The sequence below is a fragment of the Pogona vitticeps genome, chromosome 1 (assembly GCF_051106095.1).
Source record: "Pogona vitticeps strain Pit_001003342236 chromosome 1, PviZW2.1, whole genome shotgun sequence".
NCBI lineage: Eukaryota > Metazoa > Chordata > Lepidosauria > Squamata > Agamidae > Pogona > Pogona vitticeps.
In genome coordinates, this window is record NC_135783.1 from 225659391 (window position 1) to 225682401 (window position 23011).

At 38.3% G+C, this 23011-nt stretch overlaps 2 protein-coding genes and 2 long non-coding RNA genes across 5 annotated transcripts in view; 3 read left to right on the top strand and 1 right to left on the bottom strand.

Annotated features, from left to right (window-relative positions):
- The window catches only part of TMEM163 (transmembrane protein 163), a 108265-nt gene extending 99169 nt beyond the window's left edge, over nt 1-9096 (top strand). The window contains exons 6-8 of the mRNA XM_020779626.3: nt 3147-3258; nt 7144-7285; nt 7877-9096. Of these exons, the coding sequence (XP_020635285.3) occupies nt 3147-3258; nt 7144-7285; nt 7877-7937 (315 nt within the window). The 3' untranslated portion in view covers nt 7938-9096. The remainder of the gene's footprint in view (nt 1-3146; nt 3259-7143; nt 7286-7876) is intronic.
- A 34-nt stretch (nt 9097-9130) lies between these two features.
- On the top strand, nt 9131-18502 carry LOC144583439 (uncharacterized). Its single transcript, XR_013537202.1, has 2 exons — nt 9131-9166; nt 18402-18502. It is a non-coding gene; the product is annotated as an uncharacterized LOC144583439 (long non-coding RNA).
- LOC144583436 (uncharacterized) lies at nt 10020-10287 on the top strand. The gene is made up of 2 exons (XR_013537200.1): nt 10020-10122; nt 10162-10287. It is a non-coding gene; the product is annotated as an uncharacterized LOC144583436 (long non-coding RNA).
- Nucleotides 15232-23011, bottom strand: part of MGAT5 (alpha-1,6-mannosylglycoprotein 6-beta-N-acetylglucosaminyltransferase) — a 148766-nt gene continuing 140986 nt past the window's right edge. For both annotated transcript variants that reach the window (XM_072984188.2, XM_072984195.2), the window contains exon 17: nt 15232-21601. In XM_072984188.2, the coding sequence (XP_072840289.1) occupies nt 21403-21601 (199 nt within the window). In that variant the 3' untranslated portion in view covers nt 15232-21402. The remainder of the gene's footprint in view (nt 21602-23011) is intronic.

The window sequence follows — 23011 nt, forward strand, 5'->3', positions numbered from 1 at the left end:
TGGTTTTCAGTCATGAAGTTGGTGCTGGTGGGGATCACTGAGAAGTATGATGGTTTGTAGAGAAACATAGAAAAAGTGTGCAGGTGTTGTGATGAGCAGTGCCACACTGTGGAAGCATGAAAACAGTATTGCAGAAATTGTATTCTTGATGGTTTTGATGGTCGAGATCCGGTGTTTGTTGTAGGTTTTTTGGGGCTGTCTGGAGGTTTTTCTTCCTAATGTTTTGCCAGTCTCTGTGGCCGGCATCTTCAGAGGACAGGAGTTAGAATTCTGTCTGTGTTCTGGTGTAGTGTGTGGGATAATTGAGTATTTGTAGCTGTGGGATCAGCTTTTTGTCCTTTTCATGAGACTGGGTTATTGTGGTGATCAGGGTGTTTTTTGTTATGGATATATTGTTGTGATAAGTGGGGAGATGATCTGTCACTGCTATGGGTGTTGTTAGCTAGTCTTTTGTGTGCAGTAATCACTGGTCCTTGTGGCTGGGTAGAGTTCGTTCACCTTTTTGCAGGCTGTATTTTTCAGTACCGGGAGCCAGGCTTTGTTGAGTTTTAGACTTTCTTCTTTTTTGTTGAAGCTGTGCTAATGTTTGTAGATTTCAATGGCTTCTCTGTGTAGTCTAACATAATGATTCTGGTGTTGTCCAGTACTTCTGTTTTTTGAAATAGGATTTCATGACCTGCTTGTTTCAGGGAACGTTCAGCTACTGCCAATTTTCCTGGTTGTTTTAGTCTGTAGTGTCTTTAATGTTCTTTGATTCTGGTGTGGATGCTGCATTTTGTGGTCCCAATATATATATGTATACCTGGCCACACCTGCAAGGTATGCAGCATACTCCTCCAGTGGTGAGGGGGTCCCTTTTGTCTTTTGCTGACCGTAACATATGGTCTCCACAAAAATACAACTGATGTTACTTATAAATTATATCACACTGCAGTTGTGTACTTCTTTTTTGACATGTCTGAGATAGTAACACTTGCCTGGTCACAGTTCCCCAGCTCTCATATAATCAGACTGAAGACCTGCAACTTGACACAGGCTGAAGAGCTACCAATACTCAACTGTCCCACACACTACACCGGAACACAGGCAGAGTTCTAACTCTTGTCCTCTGAAGATGCTGGCCACAGAGACTGGCAAAACATTAGAAAAACCTCCAGAACATGGCCAAACAGCTTGAAAAACCTACAACAACCATTGCAGAAGTTCTTTGGAAAGATACCATTGCTTGGTATTTAAGGACAAGAGAATGGAATTTCCCTTCCTTCTTGCATTAACTTTTCCTCCTCTACCACTTCCATTTAACTCTTGGCTTATATTATATGAAGCTGGTGTTGGCAGTAAAATCTGGGTAAATATTTGCAAGTAAATCAAATTGCATCTGCCCCCCAAACAAAGACAACAAAAATTGTACATATGTATCACCCCATAGCACTCAACATATTCTCCAAATGGTTTACAATTTTTAATTATCCAGGTTACACATTGTCCTCACCCCCAAACAAGCTGGGTACTCAATTTACTGACTTCAGGAGGATGGAAGACTGAATCAACCTTGAGCTGGCTACCTGAGCCCATTGGAATTGAACTCATGAGCAGAGTCTTGACAGCAGTACTGCAGCATAATTACTGAGCCACAAGGCTGAAACTAAATAAACCCCATGATTTATTAGATCAGAATTTGTAGAAAGTGTCAGTTTTTAGAAATCTATAGAGTATGTGGCAGTTGCAATAATGTGACCAGAATCCTGTTAGGTATTTATGCCAGAATAGATGGCTGGATAGTTTAGTGGTTTAGGTATCTGGTTGTGATATCATAGGTTGGGATCCTCCTTTGCAATGTTATCAAAACTGCTCCTTGATACCTTACAAAACATGGGTGTGCACATCTTCAGCCTATGTCAAGGTGCAGGTCTTCAGTTTGATTATATGAGAGCTGGGGAACCATGCAAGTGTTACTGACCTTCAGGTCCTGTCAATCCCAGACATGTCAAAAAAAGAAGTACGCAACTGCAGTGTGATATAATTTATAAGCAAGCATATGTAAAGTTTTACAAGAGTAGATAAGATTACTGCAACATTATACATAATGCAAACTTTAAATAGCAATTTGTTCTTCATTCTGACAAGCAATTTGTTCCATTTTTGGACACTGAAGTATGCAAACAGTACAAGCAATTACTGCTAACAGTTGCATTTGCAACTGCTACCCTTGCTTGTTTTTTTAGCTGTAGTTTGACAAATTCCCCACCATCATCTGCTCAGATTAGAGATTTACTTCTTGATAAATATACTAAATATGGTTCCCACCCAGAATTAAGTGTTCGACAGAACATACATTTCAGATCCTACCAAACCAGTTTACAGCTACCTGCCACTGCTGATCCAGCCTGAGATCTGGATTTGGTAAGAGTGTATGAGCAAGTAATTATCCTATTTGCCTTTTCAGACTCCTGATGTTATTATCTGAGGAGGATAGTTGTGCATTTTGCTGCAGGACATTCATGTATCACTGTGGGAGAGAAATGCACTGTTTTTCCTGGAATTTAGGAGCAAGAAAAGAGACACGGATTGCAGCTAAATTGCTGAATAATCTCAGCCTCCATTGGTCTTGATCATGCTAAACAGCATTGTTCCAAGGTTCATTATATCATTGAGGATAACCCACACCTCAAGCAACCCTGTTTAGCACAATCAAAATCTTCTTTCCCTTTAAAGAGAAGGATTTCTGAAGAAGGCTTCATTTCTTTCCCTTCTGCAGGTTGTCCATTTCTCAAGATAGTTAAGGGGGCTTCACCAAATGAATAGCCAGCTGACAGTTTAACGATCTTGAGAAATGAAAAGCTTCCTTCCTGCTTGCCTGTAGAAAGGGAGCTGGAGCTTTCTTTTCTACATACATAGCATGTATGTAGTGTGGCTGCTGGAAAAAGGAGCAAACTAGCTTGTCTGCAACCTAGACCAAATTGTGGGACAAACGCCTAACTGATGACACTCACACATCAATCAATCAAGCGCCCACTCTCACTTTTTCCAGCTATGTTCAAAGCTACTTCCACAATATTGCAGTGGTCCTGGTCTATTTCTCTGTTTGGTAACTTTTTATTGGAATGAAAAATAAGAGATAATATTGTTTTCCTTTTGCTTTGCAGGATGATTTTCTATATAGCGTTTCCATTTTAAGTGGAATCCTTTGCACTACTTTGGCTGTAATCAAATTTATGCTGGGAAATGTGCTTACAAGCAGAGCATTGTTAACTGATGGTAAGTAGCATATTCTGTATTTCCTAATTTTTTGCTACTGCTATGTCAGATATGGGTTTAGTGGAGTGAACACAATGCCATGTAGTGTACGAATGGGTTAAATTGTGAGTGTGGTGTTACTAGTTAACATACACATAACAGATCTCTTGATTTTCTGCCACTGCATGAAGTGTCTCACTGAGCTAACTGGGATTATCAGCCACTTTTTTCTAGCTGTTTCAGGCAACTATAAGCGTCAGAAAAATGTAGAATTTAGGAAGACAAAATGGTGATGAGAAGTATTGCCTCGTATAATGAGTGCACCGTTGAACAATGAATCCGCATTGTGATGCGGATTTCCCCATCGCTAATGCGAGGGCACGCACGCATTACGATGGGGGAACAGCTGTTCTGCGGCTCCAAAATGGCCGCCGGAACACACAAAAAAAATGGGTGCTGGTACACCCAAGATGGCAGCTGGAATAAAAAATGGCCGCTGGAACACCCAAGATGGCCGCCGGAACAAAAAAATGGCCACTGGTACACCCAAGATGGCCGCCAGAACACAAAAAACGGGTACCGGTACACCCAAAATGGCCGCCGGGATGCTCAAAATGGCCGCCGGTACACCCAAGATGGCCGCCGGAACAAGGGAAAACATCGGAGAACAGTGAGTTTTGGGCCCAATTGGGGTTTTTGATCCGTTTTACGATGTTTTCCCATAGCGAAGGTTAATGCGGGGTACCACTGTATATCTACTTAGTTTATACTGGAAATCAACCGGGGAGAGCAGAGGGCTTAACGAGACTGGAGTCTCTGACTCCAAAGGGGGGGAGGGTTTAGTTTAATTTGAGAGGTTAGTTAGTTTTTTTCTTTTTCCTTTGCTTCCCCCCCTTTTTCTCTTCTTCTGTGAAAATAAAATAAAAAAAGAGAGAAGATAACGCATTAGTATAGACACATCTGCTGATTTACTTCCTACAGAAAATCTGCATTACATATTAGAAGATTCAACCGTTGTCCTCCCATGTTTCACTAGTGGTTCTGGCTTCTTCAAAATATCTTTTCACAAGTATTTCCCTGCTCTGATTGACTCTCCTGTAGTGTGACCAGTCACACACCTGCTTGTGCAACCCATCAATTAAGCAGTGCAAGACCAGGTGTGCAAAGAGGAGTCTGCCAGAGCTAAAGTGGAGAGTCATGTATGCCCTTTTGTGGTCACATGTCCTAACAGGATACAATCTTTTGAGTCTCTGCAAATGTGGATTATGTTAGTGCTATTTTTTTTCCAATTATGGTTACCAGCTACTAAAACGTTATCTAGAAATTAGTTTAACATTCTGGCTATTTTGCAAGCATATGACCATAGTTCCCAGTTCAGATGACATGGAAAACCATTATTAATTAGACAACTCTTGGCTTAATTTGCAGATCTCATAGAGAGACTGCCTGCACAGTTGGAAGGCCTATTTTCATATTGGCTTACTAAGCCATTCTATGTCTGTCCAACAGACAGTGGCTGAATGGCTGGGATTTTTTTGTCCCTCATAATAAGCTCATGTTCTTAACAGTTCCTTTGCACATAACTGAGAAACATCATTTTCCTTCCTTTGATTACATCCTTGTGATAGTTGCATCCCTGCTGATTTTGTTCATTAGTAATATTAGGAACCATGCTCTGTACCTTGGTCTTTCCTTCTGCACATTCTAGATATTTTAATCAAACATAGCTAAGCACAGATTTCTTTTATGTTGTACATTGGAGTTTAATGGAATAGAATGTTTGGGGAAATTGGATTCTTACCCACAGCCAGGTATTAGTAAGCGGAGAGCAGAAGCTGTCGGCCGAGCTGAATCACCATGCCTCTTCTATGCTAGAGTTGTTAGCAGTTTTCTGTTTCTTATTAGTTTTCTTCCTACCATATTTCTCTGTAGAACTGCAAGTTCACAGATGCACCACAGGTGACTGTAGTTCTCACACAGCTGCAATGCCAGTAAAACTGCTGTCTTGGAAAAAACATTTACCTGAAATATTGATTGTAATACACCTGCACAAAAATGCACAAAAATGTGGTCTGTATGTAGGAAAGGAGTAAGCAATATGTTTATTTGAATCATTCTCATGAAAGTAGAGGATGTTCCATACAGGCAGCTGCTGAATTTCAAGGCTGTTGTAAAATGTGAGAGAGACAGGAGCAGACTGACATCTTGTGGCCAAACCATGAAAGAATGGTTGAGAGATAACCCATTTTCTTTTAAGTTTTTTTTAATGTCATTTGTGCTCAGTGGGAGTGCAGTTGTGGCTGACAAAAAAACACTGCTCATCAGTGCATGCCACTTCTCTAGAAAATAACAAATGAATATTGTTAGTGAAATAAAGTTTCCTTGTTCCTCCTTCTGCTAGCTTGTTCTGCTGACCTCTTGTGGGCAATTGCTGTTGGCATTTCATGGATAGTTGCTGTGGCATCATTGATGACAAGAGTCTGTAGTTTGTGTTTGCTTTTGCAGAGTTTTTTTTAAATTGCTTTTCAGCGTAAGTGCTTACCTGACCTACTGCATGGTCAGAGAAGTTGGTCGGAGAAGCACTTACTTAACCTGCATTGGATTCTGCCTTCCTGGAAGCAAAACTTTGCTCACAGACATTTCTGCCGATGGAAAGGGACAAGATTCACCAGTTCTCCTTCCCTTTGTAGCCTTTTGTGCCTTTCTCTTTTCCTGATTGTATGGGAACCTGTGTAATAACTAGGTGCTGGAATGATGGGTGGGGTGCTGAAAGTACTACTTAGGAGTTGATGGATTGGAGGTTGTTGCAGATAAGAGGAGACTTTTGGGGTCAAAGCTGTTTTGAAAAAAAAATTAGGCATGGCTACCTCCCCTGCCCTTGCAGCATCCTTTTATGACACTTTTCATTTCCTTTAGCTTTGAGATGCTCTTTACGGGCTGTGCCTGCAATTCTTGCTTAATAAAAAAATACTTGTGTGCTGCTGATTTGATGTTTAGAGAAGGAAGAGATTTCTCCTTGCCAGCAAGCTTCCTTGTCCTCTGCCGTATTTGCACAGCTGTCATGTTATCCCTGCAGGATTGGGCCTGCTGCATCATTAGTGTGGCACCTGCTGTTGCTTCCTGAAAGCAGGGGATGCATACAAAGCCAAAGACTGCTTGCAGAAATGAGTGGTATTAGTCCTAAAGAACATACACAATAGGTGTGGTGGCTGGAAACCTTAAACCATGTCTTTGAGTTCTGTATCATTGAACCCTGAGGATGCCTTCTGAGGTCACATGAGATGTATTGTCCAATATACAGTTTTATATTTAAATATAAATACTGTCTGATACTTAGCTCTGTTTAAGAGCTATTTCAGGTCAGCACTTGCAAAGGGGGAGGACAGTGTGAAGATCACTAGGAACCTGTCTGTGTGAGTGTGTTACAAATGGAATTTGGGCATCAGGTTCTTAGAAATAATTTTAAAAGTGTAATTGAGGAATGTCAAAGCTTTCTGTATTTATGCATAAAAATCCTATATGAAATACAGCTTTCTGTTCCCACAGCTCAGAAGTCCATTTTATTTGTTGTTTTTACATTAAGAGTGTTATCTTGGAAGACAGATAACCGTGTTAATTGTGATACTTAATTCAAAGTGAATTTTTTGGGGATTGCCCTGTTAAAAGCAGGAAGCACTTTGAATTGTATTAATCTTTGCCTCCTTTTAAAAGACAATTGCCTAGGAATAAATCTAAAAAAGGCTGAATATTCTATATTACAACATGGCAGTGGAATAGCAGAACATTTAAAGGGATTTCTGTTGTCATGTGCAAACCATTGATGGTGGGGAATAAATTGTTCCTTAAACTCTCTCTGCGTTCTGCTCATGTTAGTATTTCCTATTCTTTAATTCTGCTTCATCTCAGGTTTCAACTCTCTAGTAGGAGGAATAATGGGATTCTCTATCCTTCTAAGTGCAGAAGTATTTAAACACAATGCGGCAGTATGGTATCTGGATGGAAGTATAGGAGTTCTAATTGGACTTACAATATTTGCCTATGGAACCAAGTGAGTGCCTTTACTCTTTTGTGTTTCTTTGTGTTCGTGGATTGACAGGTTCTGCATTAATTTGTTCCCCTTTCTATTTTGTTTGAGTTGCAGAGCAGCCTGCATCCTGTACATCTTTTAAACTTTGTGGTTCGTCAGTTTTTAACACTACTCTGTTTTTACCCTTATATTTATATTCCATCTTTCTTCCGCTGAGCTCGAAGTGGCACGCTTCGTCCTTGCGACCCTGTCATTTAGTTCAGTCTGAGAGACTGCGACTGGCACAAGGCTACCTCATACATCTTGGGGTCAAGTGCAGATCTGAACCCAGGTCTCCTGAATTTTAGTCCAGTATTCTTACCCACTACGTGCCACTGGCTCTAAATGATCTTACTGTTTCATTGTTACCTACATTTTATTAGTTAAGAAGGAATGTACTACATGGGCTAACATTCAAGAGAACTGATAAGATTAATTTTGGGGTTGGTAACTTCTGGAGAGAAGAATACACACTGAGAAGCATTCTCAAGAACATGTAGCCCTTCTCTCCATAGTTTTCCGCTTGCCATTCTATGACTATTGGTCTTGATCAGCATATACTTTTATTTCCAGGCTTCTTGTGGACATGGTTCCCCGCGTACGGCAAACACGGCATTACGAAATGTTTGAATAAAGACAGATCCCAGCTATATGGACTGAATAAATTTTGCAAACTTCGATAGCATCTTATATCCTGGCAAGTGATGCCAATTGTATTTACAAGATTGTACTCTGTTTCTCATGGTATATTTTCTTTTCTACCATATTGTTCAAAGGTGAAGTCTACTTGTACAAATAGGCAAATGTTTACAAAGCTTTAGATCTTGGCAAAAGCAGCAGCCTTTTCCTTTTGTCTGTGCACTAGTAAAAAACTGCAAGTGGCCATTAGAAATGAACAAGAGTTTTAAAGTTCTAGCCCAGCTGCTATGTTACATGTTCTTGGAAGGCATTTAACAGCTGTGTGCTGAAAGGGACCATAATGGGTAGCTGCAGTTGGGTCTACTTGTGGCATCTTAGCCTCTTCTCTATGGAAGTTCCTACCAGAACAAGCTCCTTAGTTTCTATTTTGTCATATAGATGAAAGAGACTCCTTTTTTGTCATAACTTATGTTGTCACTAACATTTTAGAATGGCGACGTCTCAGTCATGGTCTCAATGTCTTGTGCGCAGAGCTCAGTGGCATATTGTACTTAGGTTATGGATGCCAATAGACAATTAATTGCTCAATGCATGGAATCATTCCCCAACCCCAGCAGACGATGCCCAAATAACCTCAAAAAACAGCTGCTACTCCTGGCACAGTTTTCACTAATTTAAAAAAACTTTCAAAGTTTTTAATAAAATTCTCGGAATCACGTAAATATCACACACCATATAGAGTATATTAAACTGCACGGACAAGATAAGCACAAAGTGTTAAAAAGGCAAAAGCCAAAAAAAACAAAAAACAAAAACCCAAAAGTATAAGAGTGAAGTTTGAGTCTATGTCTTTGATTGTATTATGCACTTATGTAGCAGTATGTATGGCTCAATATATGGGTGCCCTGTTGTCTGGTACAAATGACCATTCCTCACTGATAGAATCTTTATAGCTATGAAGCAATAGGCTGTTCTATAGATATGACATGTGCCCCCCTCCCATTTTATGTAATTTAACACCTGGATTTCAAATTCCAGCTCCCATCATGTATAATCAATAAAGTTGTTACTTGTTTTATACAGTACCTGTAATTAACCTTTAAAAATGCTTTGGAGACAACTTCATTAAATCAAAAAGTTCTTCTTTTCTGGAAGCCCACTGAAATAAGTTATTGCTGCTGTTTTCCCAGACTAAAGACCATTTCTGCATGAGTTTTCCTTACGGTAAGTATTTTGGAAATGTATTATGGCACAGTCAACATGCCTTTGCACCTTTATTATTTTCAAACAGGCCAAAGCAGTATTTTGTAACTGGTCAAGAAGAGGGCTTTCACTAAGTAGTGTATTTATTGCTATGAAATTGCAATATGGAATAGGTCACAGGCAGATGCCTCTATGAGTTTGAAAATTGTTTATTTATTTGAGTCTAGCAAGACAGGTTTTTTTACAGTTCTTTACCTTTCATTGTTTTCATCACAAAGTACAGAAGACAGCCATTGCCTGTGCAGAATGAAAAACTTATGGTAGAAGTGTTAGTAAAGGCTCCATGTTGATACAGTTCTATTATTTAAGTATACAGGTTATATACAGGCTATATATGGAGAATGGCTTGTTTGAGTGTATTGTCATATAAACATTACACTCATTTTCACCACTTGAAGCAGAAGGAATGTAGACTTCTAGAGAAATAGGAGCATAGGTATTTTTTTCCCTGATGCAAATTTCTGATTGACTATGGCCAAAATCCTCATGTGGCTACACAAATGATGTAAGTTTGGAGATGAATTGCCAAGCTTTTTTTTAACGGCTTAAGACACTAGTTGCATCCTGAGCCATACAACTCAGTCTCAAGTGTCTATATGATTTCTTAACTTGAGGCAATTCACCCCCAAAACCTATGGCATTTGTGCTACACCTGCATAACTAGGTAAGAGGATTTGTATATACATACAGTATTTTTAAAATGCCCAATACACATTCAGTCCAGTAAAACTATATCATTTTTGGGTGGTATCAGTTTGAACCAACGTTTCTTCTAAGCTGCATGTGTGCATGCTCAGCCAGAGCTCCATCAGGGTTGTGGATGGGCAGCAGCTGGTAGCATTTGTATACTTCCCACTTTGAATGAAGCCCTGTGCACATGGAGCAAGGCTCCTGTGCAGTGGTACAGAAAACTAGAGGTTAGTTTGAACCAAGTGCAGTGGTACAGAAAACTAGAGGTTAGTTTGAACCAATCAGTGAATTGATCAGCTACTACATTCTTTGAAAGCCTCCCCCCCCCTTGATTCATTTGTTCTTAAACTTCAGGGTCAAACTACAGTGGGGTCTCTACTTAAGAACGTCCCTACTTAAGAACAATCCAACTTAAGAACAGCTCCATTTGCTAAATTTTGCTTCTACTTGAGAACAAAAATCCAAGATAAGAACAGGAAAAAAAACCTTTCCTGCTCTTTTTTTAACCTTAGGTCATCTTAGGTTAAAAAAAATTCTCCCCCTAGTGGCAGAGTACGTATTAACCAGCTTTGCATTAGTTCCTATGGGAACTAATGCTTCAATGTATGAACGCACCTCTACATAACAAAAAAACAGCCAGAACGGATTAATTGGTTTTCAGTCCATTCCTATGGGAAATTTTGCTTCAACTTAAGAAAGTTTCAATTTAAGAACACCATTCCAAAACGGATTAAGTTCTTAAGTAGAGGTTCCACTGTAGTTTCTATGGACGGAAAAGAGCAGATACGGATTAAATGGTTTTCAATGCATTCCTATGGGAAATGCAGATTCAACATAAGAACTTTTCAACTTGAGAACCACCTTCCAATACGGATTAAGTTCTTGAGTAGAGACTCCACTGTAGATGTTGAAGGAAATGCATCTTTCCTGCTATTGGGCTATTTTCTGCCCTGCATTGTTTTCCTATTTACACTAGATTTGTAAATTAACCTAGAGTTTGTCTCCCAGTCACAACTATAATAATAATAATAATAATAATAATAATAATAATAATAATAATAATAATAATAATAATAATAATAATAATAATAATAATAATAATAATAATAATAATAAATAGAAAGCTGTATCAGTGATGGAATATCAAGCGGTATTATATCCAAGCCAGGAGGGAGGGGAGAGTTATTGGGATAGAAAACACAACTCAGTCACACAAGAAAAAGTTTATTGAAAAATAAAATTCTCCCTAGTTCTCCCTACAAGTCAGTGGAAACAAAGCATTTTCATCAGCCATGAAAATACAAACATTTACACCTTAGTTTTAGATCGCGCATGTTATTAAACCTCTAATTTAACAATTATATTCACTGAGAAACAATTTGCTTGAACAAAATAGAGTGGAACACAATTTGGGAAATAATAAAAAGGTAAATTTTCAGGCATGTAGTTTAAAAAACAAGCAGTGCTTATAGAACAGATCTAAAATTTAACTCTATTGACTCAGCTGAAAACAGTATTCACAAAACTGTTAAGGTACCAATTTTCTTTCCTTCTTTATTCAAGTTACAAGGGTCTATCAAAGAGACATTCTTATGTGTTGTTTTGGTACAGAGAAAATAAAATTCTGTACTTTCTGCTGTTTAAAATAATGATTTTATTTTAAATCATGAAACCATTTTCATTGGTTTCAGAGGGTTTTCTGAAAGGCAGCCAATATTCAGCTGCAGCAGTTTTGGCCTCCTTTTTATAGACTGTTGCAATCATTCAAATAGCACAGTGCACATATACCTGCTTAATGCTGGTTCCTCCATAAAAAGGAACAGGCAACTAGTAAGCTGGGATGACTGTTCTTTTGCCCTCAAGCCACTACTTCTGGTAGCAGATTGAGAACAAAATGGGGTCCTTTTGAGCTAGAGATTGGATTTCAAAGAGCCACCTGATGTTCCTCTCTCCAGACTATTTACTAGCATGTTCATCTTTTACTATAAGTAACTGTACCCCCAATCCAGCTGGGTATTAGTGCATTATATAAGTATGCTCTTGGGAAGAATCAGAAGGTGAAAGCAGTTGCACACCCTCAATTTAATGTAAGAGAAGCCACAGGAACATATCTATAGAACAAATGGCTTAGGCTAGGCTTATCAGAATGTGAAGGATGCGTGGATTCTCTGAAAAATCATACATGCCATCACTTCACCTTTAGAAGTAATTTTCCCTGGGGAAGTGAAAAAGAGTAGTTCAGGGGGGGTGTGGAAATCCCAATTTTCTTGGGGTAGTAGGTGTGGTGAAAGGAACAAACCTATATAGCACCAATAAGCCATACTGAAGTATATAACACATGAACCATGCCAGCGCAGCAATTCACTTCTAAAATTACTTTTCCAGTACAAGCTGGAGCAAACTCAGTTAACTCACCACTGGAGTGTGTTCATAATAATCCCTCCTTCCAAAATCTAGTACCTTCTTATATTTATCAATATCCAAGGAAATCAAACTTTTCAGGAAGGGCATGTAATGGAGTAGGATTCAATGTCCCCAAAGAGCAGTCTAGAGAAGATTTTATAAGATATAGCCATCTTGTATATACTATCTATTTCTATAGCATAATATATACATATACACAACACATTTAACATTTGAAAGACAGAATTTGTTTGACCCTACTAGCAGTTCTGTTGTATAATTTATTATACAATAGCATTACATTCAAATGTTTTTAGCCAGGACACTTTCTTCCTTTTTAAAATACTCCTGGATGACTGAGAGTGTGAAGAAGAACAGAATTATTGAAAACATTTACATTTTGATGTACAAGCTTATTAAGTGGCAAAGCTTTCATCACCTAGCACAAGCTGTCTGAAATAAGAGCTCCCAAATCTACAAGAAAAGGGATTCAAGAAGTAGTAAAACACTGATCAGTAAACTTCAAACATTTATGGCAGTGGAATGTGAATTTGAGGTAACACCCAGAAGTCAGATTTCTGCTTTTTGCCGCAGACAGCAAGCCACACCTCTATCTTGACCCCTCTTCTGCCATTCCCTAATGTCTTCCTTGTTCGTTGTAACTAGTAACTTAAAGGTAAGTTACAGAACATTTAGATATGAATCATTATTTGGAGTCATAATTACATTAAAATAATACAACAAAAAGCAACCACCTTGTGCTTAATCCAAAGGGTTTAGAATCAATCTCTAAACATAGTAATTAGACTGTGTCTTCCTCAGGACCTCTAAGGAGACCTTGCAAAACAACCAGTCTTTAGTTGTCAAGTATCCATTTGCACTAAGGTGCCTGGAGAAAGCAAGGGTATTCATGTGCTGGAAATTATAGATGTGGGTCGGGGGGGGGCACATTATGGGTTTTGCTTACAAAATTTCTGTTATTATTCTGTTTTTCTGGAACTGTGGGACAGATCCTGAAAAGCATTATCTGTGTCCAGGCAGTTTGAATGTAGCATGTGAATGGGTCTAGAGGAAATGACACTGGGGTCAGAAGGTGGCAACAAGCTGTGCATACAGAAAGTTCTAGGGTCAATCCCTAGCATATAAAACAATTCTGTCTCAAAATCTGGGCAAGCCATTGCCAATCAGTGTTGACAGGATGAAGATTGGGTCTGACTCTGTACAAAGCGAGTATCTCATTTTCCTATCACATGCACTTTGCACAAAGTATCCAGCTACTCAGATGTAGCCAGTTCTCAAGACAAGTATGTCCCACTTATTCCAACCTGTGGGGTCCCCCAATTACTGCAGGGCAGGTTCTACTTTACAAAGCTGGAATAACATCAACAAATCAAAACTAGTTAATAATCAGAATGGTAAAGTGCAAATGTACTTTGACAGACAGCTGTTGAATAACAGTGATTTACATTTATGCACTAACAGTGCAATATATCAGTATTAAGGGTGGTATCCCACTCACACCTTCCCTAGGCAAGAACAGCCTTCATTAGCAGAAGGCATGCCTCCTTCCCCTGCTCTTCCACCAAAACCTCCAGAGGGTAACCCTATTAAGGAGACTCATGGTGGGTATCCCATGAGGAGGAGAGGAAGAAAAGGTTCTATTTGCATGAGTAGACTAACAGCACTGATATCACGTTTCAAGCACAGATAATAAAAACATGCCTTTACAATTGGTATGGTAAAAGAATGTAAACTGAGTCGAAACTAATGATTATGAGTCCTAAAAATGTCCAGTCGAAAAGCAGGGGCAAGCAGCTATAACAAGGGCATGTGTGGAAAGGCTGCTTTATTAACACACTGAATAAACAACTTTAATTGAAAAATCAAGGGTGACTTGGGGGTTAACTGAAATTTGCTTAATGCATATTAAATTTACAATCAAAAGACACTAACCTGAAGTATTTCTTCAGAATATGGCTGGGTTCAGATACAGCACAAAATCATGGTTTATTTAACTAATCATGGTTCATTGAATCAGCGCTGACCTTTAAACATGTTTGTCTCGAGCTGGTAAAATACAGATCTGAAAGTGCATTCAGAAGGTTCACTGTTTATGTTTGAATGGATGGACCACCAGAAATCCGTCAGTGCCATTACTCTACTGTAAGTAAGTGGAGTAATTTCTAAAACTGTTCTAAATTATGTTTTGCTTGTTTGGAAGCAAACCAGGGTGGCCTCTTAACTCTGGTTAGTATGAACCATGTTTGATGGAGTTTTTTTTTGCATTAAGCACCCTTTCATTCTTAGTAGGTTTCCTCCCCCTGCCCCCAAAGACAGTATAATCAACAGTCCAGAAATTAGAAACTAACTATGAAATGAATAGTTCCCATTACCATTTATTACAAAGTTACAAAGGTAACTTGTTATCTCTTCCCTTTCTCATCTTCATTATACTTACTAATTTTGAGTGCTTTGGGTTGGAAGGGGGGGATTCAAGTAGAAAAGTAAGAAAATAATCTAAAAGTGAAAAAGGTCCTCTGAATGTCCCCCAATTATTGATAAAGACAACAAATAAAAGTTGCTTGATACACATGTAGAAAGAATAAAAGCATTATCTATTATGCTGTTTTGCAAAAGGAACGTTAGGCAAACATTTCTCCCTAAAAGCAGCATATTACAGGCAATGCACTTTGTAATGTTTTTCTTGACATGCTCTGGCAATTCGAATGAGCATATGGAGTTATAGGACACCAGCTGGATTGTGGCATTTATTGAAACAGGATTACTGTATTTTGTAGAAAAAGTATTTCTCAAACTCAACGTTACAAAGGGCACTGGTGGTATTGATTTCAGCATGTCTGTCAGTTGTGGTTCTACCTACCAAATCACATGCAGAAACCACATGATAACAACCGAATCTAGTCTGAATGAACTTTTCTTTCTTTTTTTTAAAGCACCAGCACGAAATAAGCACTATATTATGAAAATCAGAGGCAAGACTGGGCAATTCTCATCAGCTTTAGTCAGCACTGCCATAAGTAGGGGATGATGGGAATTACAGTCCTGAAACTAGCTGGGGAACCACAAACAGCAGGTTCCATTGAACATCAGCTCTAGACAAAGATGCTGGAATCATCGTGATAATCTGGCTCTTATCAAAACAACATCTGTCTCAACTGGGGTGGGGACGAAGGACAAATACAGATATTCTCAACTGCTCCTGCAAACTTTCTGTGGACCACCCTAGCAGTATTCTGGGATGACCACTGACAATGGACTACAGTTTAAGAACGTCTAATCCACACAATGTAGCCCTGTGCTTAAAAGCTCTTTCTTTTGCTTGGGAAAAGTACCCACGGCCTTGTAGTATTACTACCACGGAGCCCAGTATGGAAGACATGAATGCCTAGTCATTTTAGAAATATTTTCAACACTGCAAGCACTGTTAGTGACTCTTTTTTATGTTAAAAGTTCGTGCTGGAGTATTTCCAAGTTTTTTTTTCTTCCTTAACACACATTCCTTTCTGGCTGCCAGTATTAGCTTTGTTATAGGAGTAGATTAAGAAGTACCCAGAACTATTTATAGATCTGATATTAGACTGGAGTGAGAGGCTGCTGTGTGAACTTCAGTGAGATGTACGTACAGTATGTATTTTAATGCTACAGAACCAGGGAAATGGCACATTTTGGGTGCTAGTGAACAGTTTTACAGAGCTGAAGGAAGGGGAAGGTACTCTTGCAAGTGCTCCTTTCTTTTTCTGGAGTATTTAAAACTCATTATTTCACCAAAGAGAAAAGCAGGCAATTTTTTTCTTACTGCATCAAAAGAATTCCCTCCCAAGACATTTATGCTGACCACTGATACATAGAGGACATGTTTCTCATGATCCATCAAGGGGATAACAGTGCGTCTGCATTGGTGAAAACAACTGATAAAAGTGTTGACGTCTGTGACAAGATAACTCTGAAAGATGTGCTGGTTCACAAAACCTATTAACGTTTTGTAAAAGAGCAAGTACTATTAAGTACAAATAATACATAAGTGCATTGTGTGTAGACACAAAACATTCAAGTACAATATCAATAGGCAGCATTCTGTTGACTTGTTGCAGGTTATATAACATCTTTTGCTCCAACACCTTTGTCTTTTCCCAATAGAAAATATTCTTTAAAATTAATTTATTTACACAAAGTATATTAATCCTGAAAAATTAGTGTTCCATTATAGTTGTTCAGGCAGTGTCCACGTCCCAAACATACAATTATTTAAAATAAAAATTAAAGGCACACATATTAGCAGAACATGTTTTTACATTGCCATGCAAAATCCCCAAATACTCTTCCTAATGACAACTGCATCTAGGAACGACAAAGGAGACAACCTATTCAAACTATATTAAAAGCCTACTTATTTATATGTGCAAATCAACTTGCATATATGAAAGAAATGAGGTTTTTATTGGCATTTCTAAACAGTGTATTCAATCTTTATCTTTCAAAGGCAAGTCTTTAATGTTAAAAAATTTAAAAATAAATTATGTAAATGCTTCTCTCAACTTTTGGTAATCTCACAGACGATTTTAAAAAATATCAGTTTAAAATGTATATAAGCTTGTAAAATAAAGAGGGATTTTTTTAAATATATGAAGACTTGTTAGTATTTTTCATTGATCTGGTATTAGAATTTTGTGTGATAAAAATATTTGCAGTTTTACTTGTCCTTTTGAATCTCCTGAAAGTACTGAAGAATATAGTGTCTGCACTGGTGTCTTCAAGGAAAGTCATCCAAGTTAGTCAAGGAAGGCATTTCCTCAAATGTGTGTATATGAGTATGTATAGTTTTAAGGAATGGATGCCTTGGAAACAAATTAATTTATCCTTAATAGTCATGTGCCAGCTTACAGGACAAATAGCTAAATGGTACAAGACTCATCTTCTAATGCTAATGAATACAAGTGCCTTGCAGAAGAACATGCCAGGTTTACTAACTGTACTAAATGAAACTTCAGATTCTCTCTACTTTCAAGTCTTCATAGTAAACAAATGCTGTATTTGCTACAGGATGATAGATACACAAACAGATTTCCCTTTCATGATTAGCAGTGTAAGACTGTTATAAGAATTGCTGCAAAAAGGAAACAATGAAATGACTATGTCTATCAAAGGTGTGATCGCATTCTCAGTGATACCAAAGAATTCCTTTAGAAACATAGGAACTTTATCCATGCTGCCCTTCTCCTTTCAGCCACTCATTTTTCTTACACTGCAACTAAAGAGCTCTTCTCTTCTACCAACAAACATCAATTCACTACACTAGTGATTAGAAGATCTACCCCTGCTGAAGGACTGATATGATTGACTGCATTGACAAACTAGCCAAAACCTATGTTCCCCGTGGGCTTCTTCTCATGTAATGTTCCCCTCCATGAAGCATTGGGACATAAAATCCATTTTAGTGTTAAAGGAAAAATCCTGAAGCAAAAGATCAGATTCCTAATCTCTCTCACTCAGTCTTTCCTGCAAAACATATCTGGACTTTCTACTTACTGCTTTGTCTTTTGTGGAGGAAAAACATTAGATTAGAATCAGACCCTCAGTTCTACAGGCAAAATAATCTGAATACATTAACAAAGTTGTATTTACAGCACAGATATTTTGAAATCATTTTGCTTCTAACTGGAAGTGTTTTTCTTATTGCAAGCTTTAGCTTGGTGATATCCTGTTCTCATTAAGTACACATCTAGGGCCAAATAACTGTCAGCCACCTAGATGTGTGCAGAAGTTATAAGAACCGTAACTTTTTAAAAAGTAGGATGATGCCTGTTGCACTCATACTGTACTCTCATATACCTGTAAGGGCAAAATTACTTCATATCCCTATCTACACAAGCCTAGATTCCAAGTGTTAAATATTGCATAAATCTAAAACATGAATTAGCCTTTTCATTCTGAAAGCCTGCTAAATAAATCCTAATATAAGTCTGAACCTAGCTATTGCTCATTTTCAGCTCCATGCACAACAAAATAAAAAAATAACAAAAACAATGTTTCAATCTTGATATAGCTTTTCCTTTTACAAAACATAACTTATTTTATTTTGCAGAATGTTTATCGTCAGTACTGACAAACAATTCTGAAGATATGCCTACAAACAAAATAATTATTTAGGAAACTGTTATTGTCTAGATTTTTATCCAGGTCTGCCACTGTGTCTTTTAATAAAAATAGGAGCCCCTCACATATATTTCAACCAAAACAAACAACCAATCAATAATTTAATAGCCAGCAAGACCACTCTGATGTAAGGTGATCTGTCCCCCAGTTTTCTAGACACAAAGTGCTCAGAAGTGGTTCACCAGTTTTTCCTTTTGGTGACGCTCTGGGACTCCACAGCTTGCCCAAGGGAGACACAGGGAAGGGTCTCCCTCGGAATTCCTGCCTCTGCGATAGTAAAATGGGCACAAAATTTGGGGTACAATATTTATATTGATGAATGGACAACGATGTGGAAAGAGAATCATAAAATGATTAAGCCAGTGAATCTTACAGAAAACATCCTTAAAATGTTTCATAGATGACATTTTACCCCCGTAAGATTGGCAAAAATGCCAGAAGGTAACAGTAATGTTCGATAGAAGTGTAAAAAATAAAATAAAATCCAGGGGGTTATTATCATACGCGGTGGTCATGTGGAAAAGCAAATTTTGGATACAGGTTTTGGGAAATGGTAAAGGAGATTGTTCAACAAAAATTAAGTTATAAACCTGAAATGTTAATATTGAAAATAATGCCAGAAATTATTGACAATGAAATATAGTCTACTGTATATACTCACAGCAGCTAGGTTACTCTGGGCCCAAAAATGGAAGAATGTAGAGATGCCAACGATGGATGAGTTATTAAAGAAGCTATTGGATATTGCAGAACTAGACATGCTTTCAGAGGCACTACGGGATCATCCAAAAGACTCTGTAAAGCAAAGCTGGAAGCTGATATATAATTGGGCCCAGAAAAAGACAGGAACTTGGGGGGGGGGAAATTAGTCTATAGCGAACCAGTGCTCGCCAGAATCCCCTTGAAGATATTCCGATGACCAAACGATGGTGAAACCTCTGATCCACAGGGGAAGGATGGATGCTTAGCTAAGTTTTTTGTCTGTTTGTTTTGTTAATTATCCATGTTTTTAGGTTTGTATGTTTAGATATGAATAAAATGGTAAAAAAAAAAAAAAGAATTCCTGCCTCTGAAACTGAATTCCTGCCTCTGATCTCCAGGTGCTGCCACCCACTGAGCTATCTGGCCAAATGGATTTAAATACAATTGAAACAAATGGCCTAAAACCCAACGTAATGATTGAGAAAGAAAACTGGAGTTCCACGAGTGACACCATGATTGGTCTTGCTTCTGTGACTGCTCAGTCATGACCTCATCAACCATTTATATATTGCTGCAAACAGCACCGGACTTAGTTTCCCCATCCTCAGCACACAGTCTGGAATCAGAGGCAACATGGTTTGCATCGACAGAATGACATGACTGAATCCTGGTCCCTATTCTTTTAAATTTTGAATCGTAAACCAACAATGTGTTCAAGAATGTCTTTTCTCTTGTAGTCTTTGGCATGTCAAAAGATGTGCTAGTAGTCATCATATAAAATCAGATACCAAAGACTGCATTAAGTCGCAACAAATGAGGATTACATGTATCACATCAGTAGAAACAGTAAGTCAATGATAGCAGAATAAGAAAATAAAAACATCATACTTAGACACAAAACTGAAAATGGTCCAAGCCATGCCCTCCTCAAACTGGTCATGACTTTCAGGCCTAGCTGCAAGATCATGGAGGGCTGTTTTCTCTCCCCCACCCCTGCCCAATAGCCTTTTTTTTTTTTTTTTGGCCATCCACAAAGAGTGAATTTAAAAATCTCTCGGCTCTACTGCAAAAATGTGTTTTTTAATACAAGATATTGTACCTTTTTTTTTTTAAAGGAAGAGCTTTTATACTGTCCGTAAGCAAAACCAGAGTTTTAATGATCTGAACTAACTGGAATTTAACAAAACTGATCTGCTTCCACACACCCACTTCTTTTGTTAGCTATAAAGACAGAAAAGAGTTCTCACTCATTTGTAGCAATTATTTTTGGTGTCTCATAATAGCACTTTAAATCTCCACAAGATTATCAAGACAGGCTACTCTTATACTACACATTATTTCATGACAGCCTGTTCCCTGTGCTCATCTTTAAGTCCCCATTTCGGTAATTCATAGCAAATTCAGGAAAATATTGCTCCAATGAGGCCACTCTGCTTTCCGTGATCACATGGTTAGTTCTAATCATCACTCTATAAACAAAACATGAGGCGAGTAGGAAAGAATTATGAACTTTGGATGTCATAATTCCAGACATGGTATTTTATGTGGCTACTGAAACTTTGACAAAACCAGAAGGACTCATCACTCTGAGAGCCACCAACTCCCCCAAGTTCATGATGCTACTTGCTCAGCTATCTTGAGACTCTGGACAATATAATCACAACATGTGACAGGTAAGAGAGTAACCAATGGACAAGGTTTAGATGTTCAGTAGCTGCATTACCTTGTGGTTCCAAATTTGCAGGAACAGCACCAGCTATTCAGAGTTTACAGCAACGCTAAAAACTGTACTTTGGATATGTATTCATTTTTCCCACGTTGTCCACTTTCTTTCAAACGGATTTATTTATCTGTTTTTTTTGTTTTGTTTTGCCCTGGAAATAATATTCAGAGGAACTGCTTATTGTGAGGAACTACTGGGAAAAGAAATCCAAGGTAATCCCAAGCTCTTGTTTTGCCTCTTACAAAGCACCAAACTTCATTTGCCACCTCCTTAAGTACATAAAGAGATTTATCTGAACTTCACTGCAGTTGCTGACTTAAGGAAAACTTTAGAGTTTTTTTTAGATGTCTTTGTCTCTGCTTATCTGCCCTCTTCTTGGTACAGATTTCTGCTTTTCAGCAATTGTTTGGCCTGCCAGAAGCCAAGTGCAAAAAAAAATTTAGTGGCAGCAGCTGTCTCTGAGCCACTTGGTCTTTTGTCTCTTCATGACATCACTGAGTCGCTGCTATAGACAGTCTTTACAAAGTGCAACTTGTCCTTTAAGGTAGTCTCTACAGGGGCAGATTCTTTTGTGGTTTGGATGAGATCCTGCACAGCTGAACAACAAGAGATCACCTTGGAAAACACAGTGCTTTCTCCTTTCATCAAAAGATGGAACCAAGATGTCATTTGCAGACTCAACTGTATGACATTCAATGTTGTATCTGAGGGGGGAAAAATACAAAATACTCACATAATTTGGCCATTTATGTTATTAATTCAGCAAGCAACATGGGTGGTATCTAGAGGTGCCATTCTCCTTTACCACACGGAGAACCCATTTTCATCCTTATGCAATTATCAAAGCCAAGCCATGTTTAACTTCTCATTTGATACATACATAAAATTCACTGATCGGCAATCAGAATCTATCCCCTAAACAGTTTCCAAACTAACTGTGTTAAAAATCACACCTTTACTGTTCATGATAAAGGTTGACAGAATATCACATGTTTAGCATGAAGAAAAGACACAGAGAGATGATTTGACAACCATCTTCAGTTATTTGACTGGCTGTTATTTGGATTCAAGATATAAGAAAGGAGATTTCAACAGAATCTAACAGTAAAATGCATTTGACACTAGGAAAGACTGTCTAAGAGAGTGGTGAATTCCACTGAGTTCCCCCCCCCCCAACAGGTTGGACAGTCATCCTCAGGATGCTTCAGTGGGGACTTCCTTACACTGGCAGGAAGCTGGACTAGATAACTCAAGTCCCTTCCAGTCCTATGATTCTCTCTCTCTCTCTCTCTCTCTCTCTCTCTCTCTCTCTCTCTCTTATCTTGAGTTATATATATAACTTGAGTTTTATATATATATATAAAGGGGGCATTAAAAGAGAATACAACCTCTTATTCCGAGGGGATGAGGCCATTCAGAATATAATTGGGAGTTCTGATAAACAACGTATTCTTCAATCAGAATTACTTTTGCTTTGAGATGGTACTGACTTTGGCTAGCTAGGAATTCAGGAATGAATGTCACATGGCTGTTCTAAAACAAGGCACTCTTTGGTTCTTTGTTACGGTTGTAGGACCAATGTTCTGGAAAGCAGCAATCACCCTCCTCAGTATATAGGAAAGCTCATCCATTCACATTCTTTCCAAAAATCTAACACATGCAGAAACAACTGGGCAGAAAAAGGTTATGAGAATCTACATGTCTTGGGAGTGTGTAGCCATGGTGACCATTACTGAAGTAAAAACCAGTGGCAAAGCTCTACCAAGACAAATGTGTGCCTTATTAATCCTAGCAATGTTCCTATAATTGAAAAAGGCAGTAATAATGTTCAGGAGTGGCTGTGATGGAAGGCTACCCTGCAATTACCTCCTTCACTCCACAGCTTACTTCACTAAACAGAATGATACTATACAACAATTCTCTCAGGTGACTCTTCTATTATGGGCATACATATCAGCAAACTCTGATTTAGCAGTCAGTTCCCAACAAATGCAGATGTCTAGTATTTTCACATAAGAAAATATATAGAAGATACAGAGCTTCCTTTTCTAACGTGGGGCAAACCACTCTAGGGAAAGGTAACTGATATGAAGATCTGAGAGTTGCCAATTATT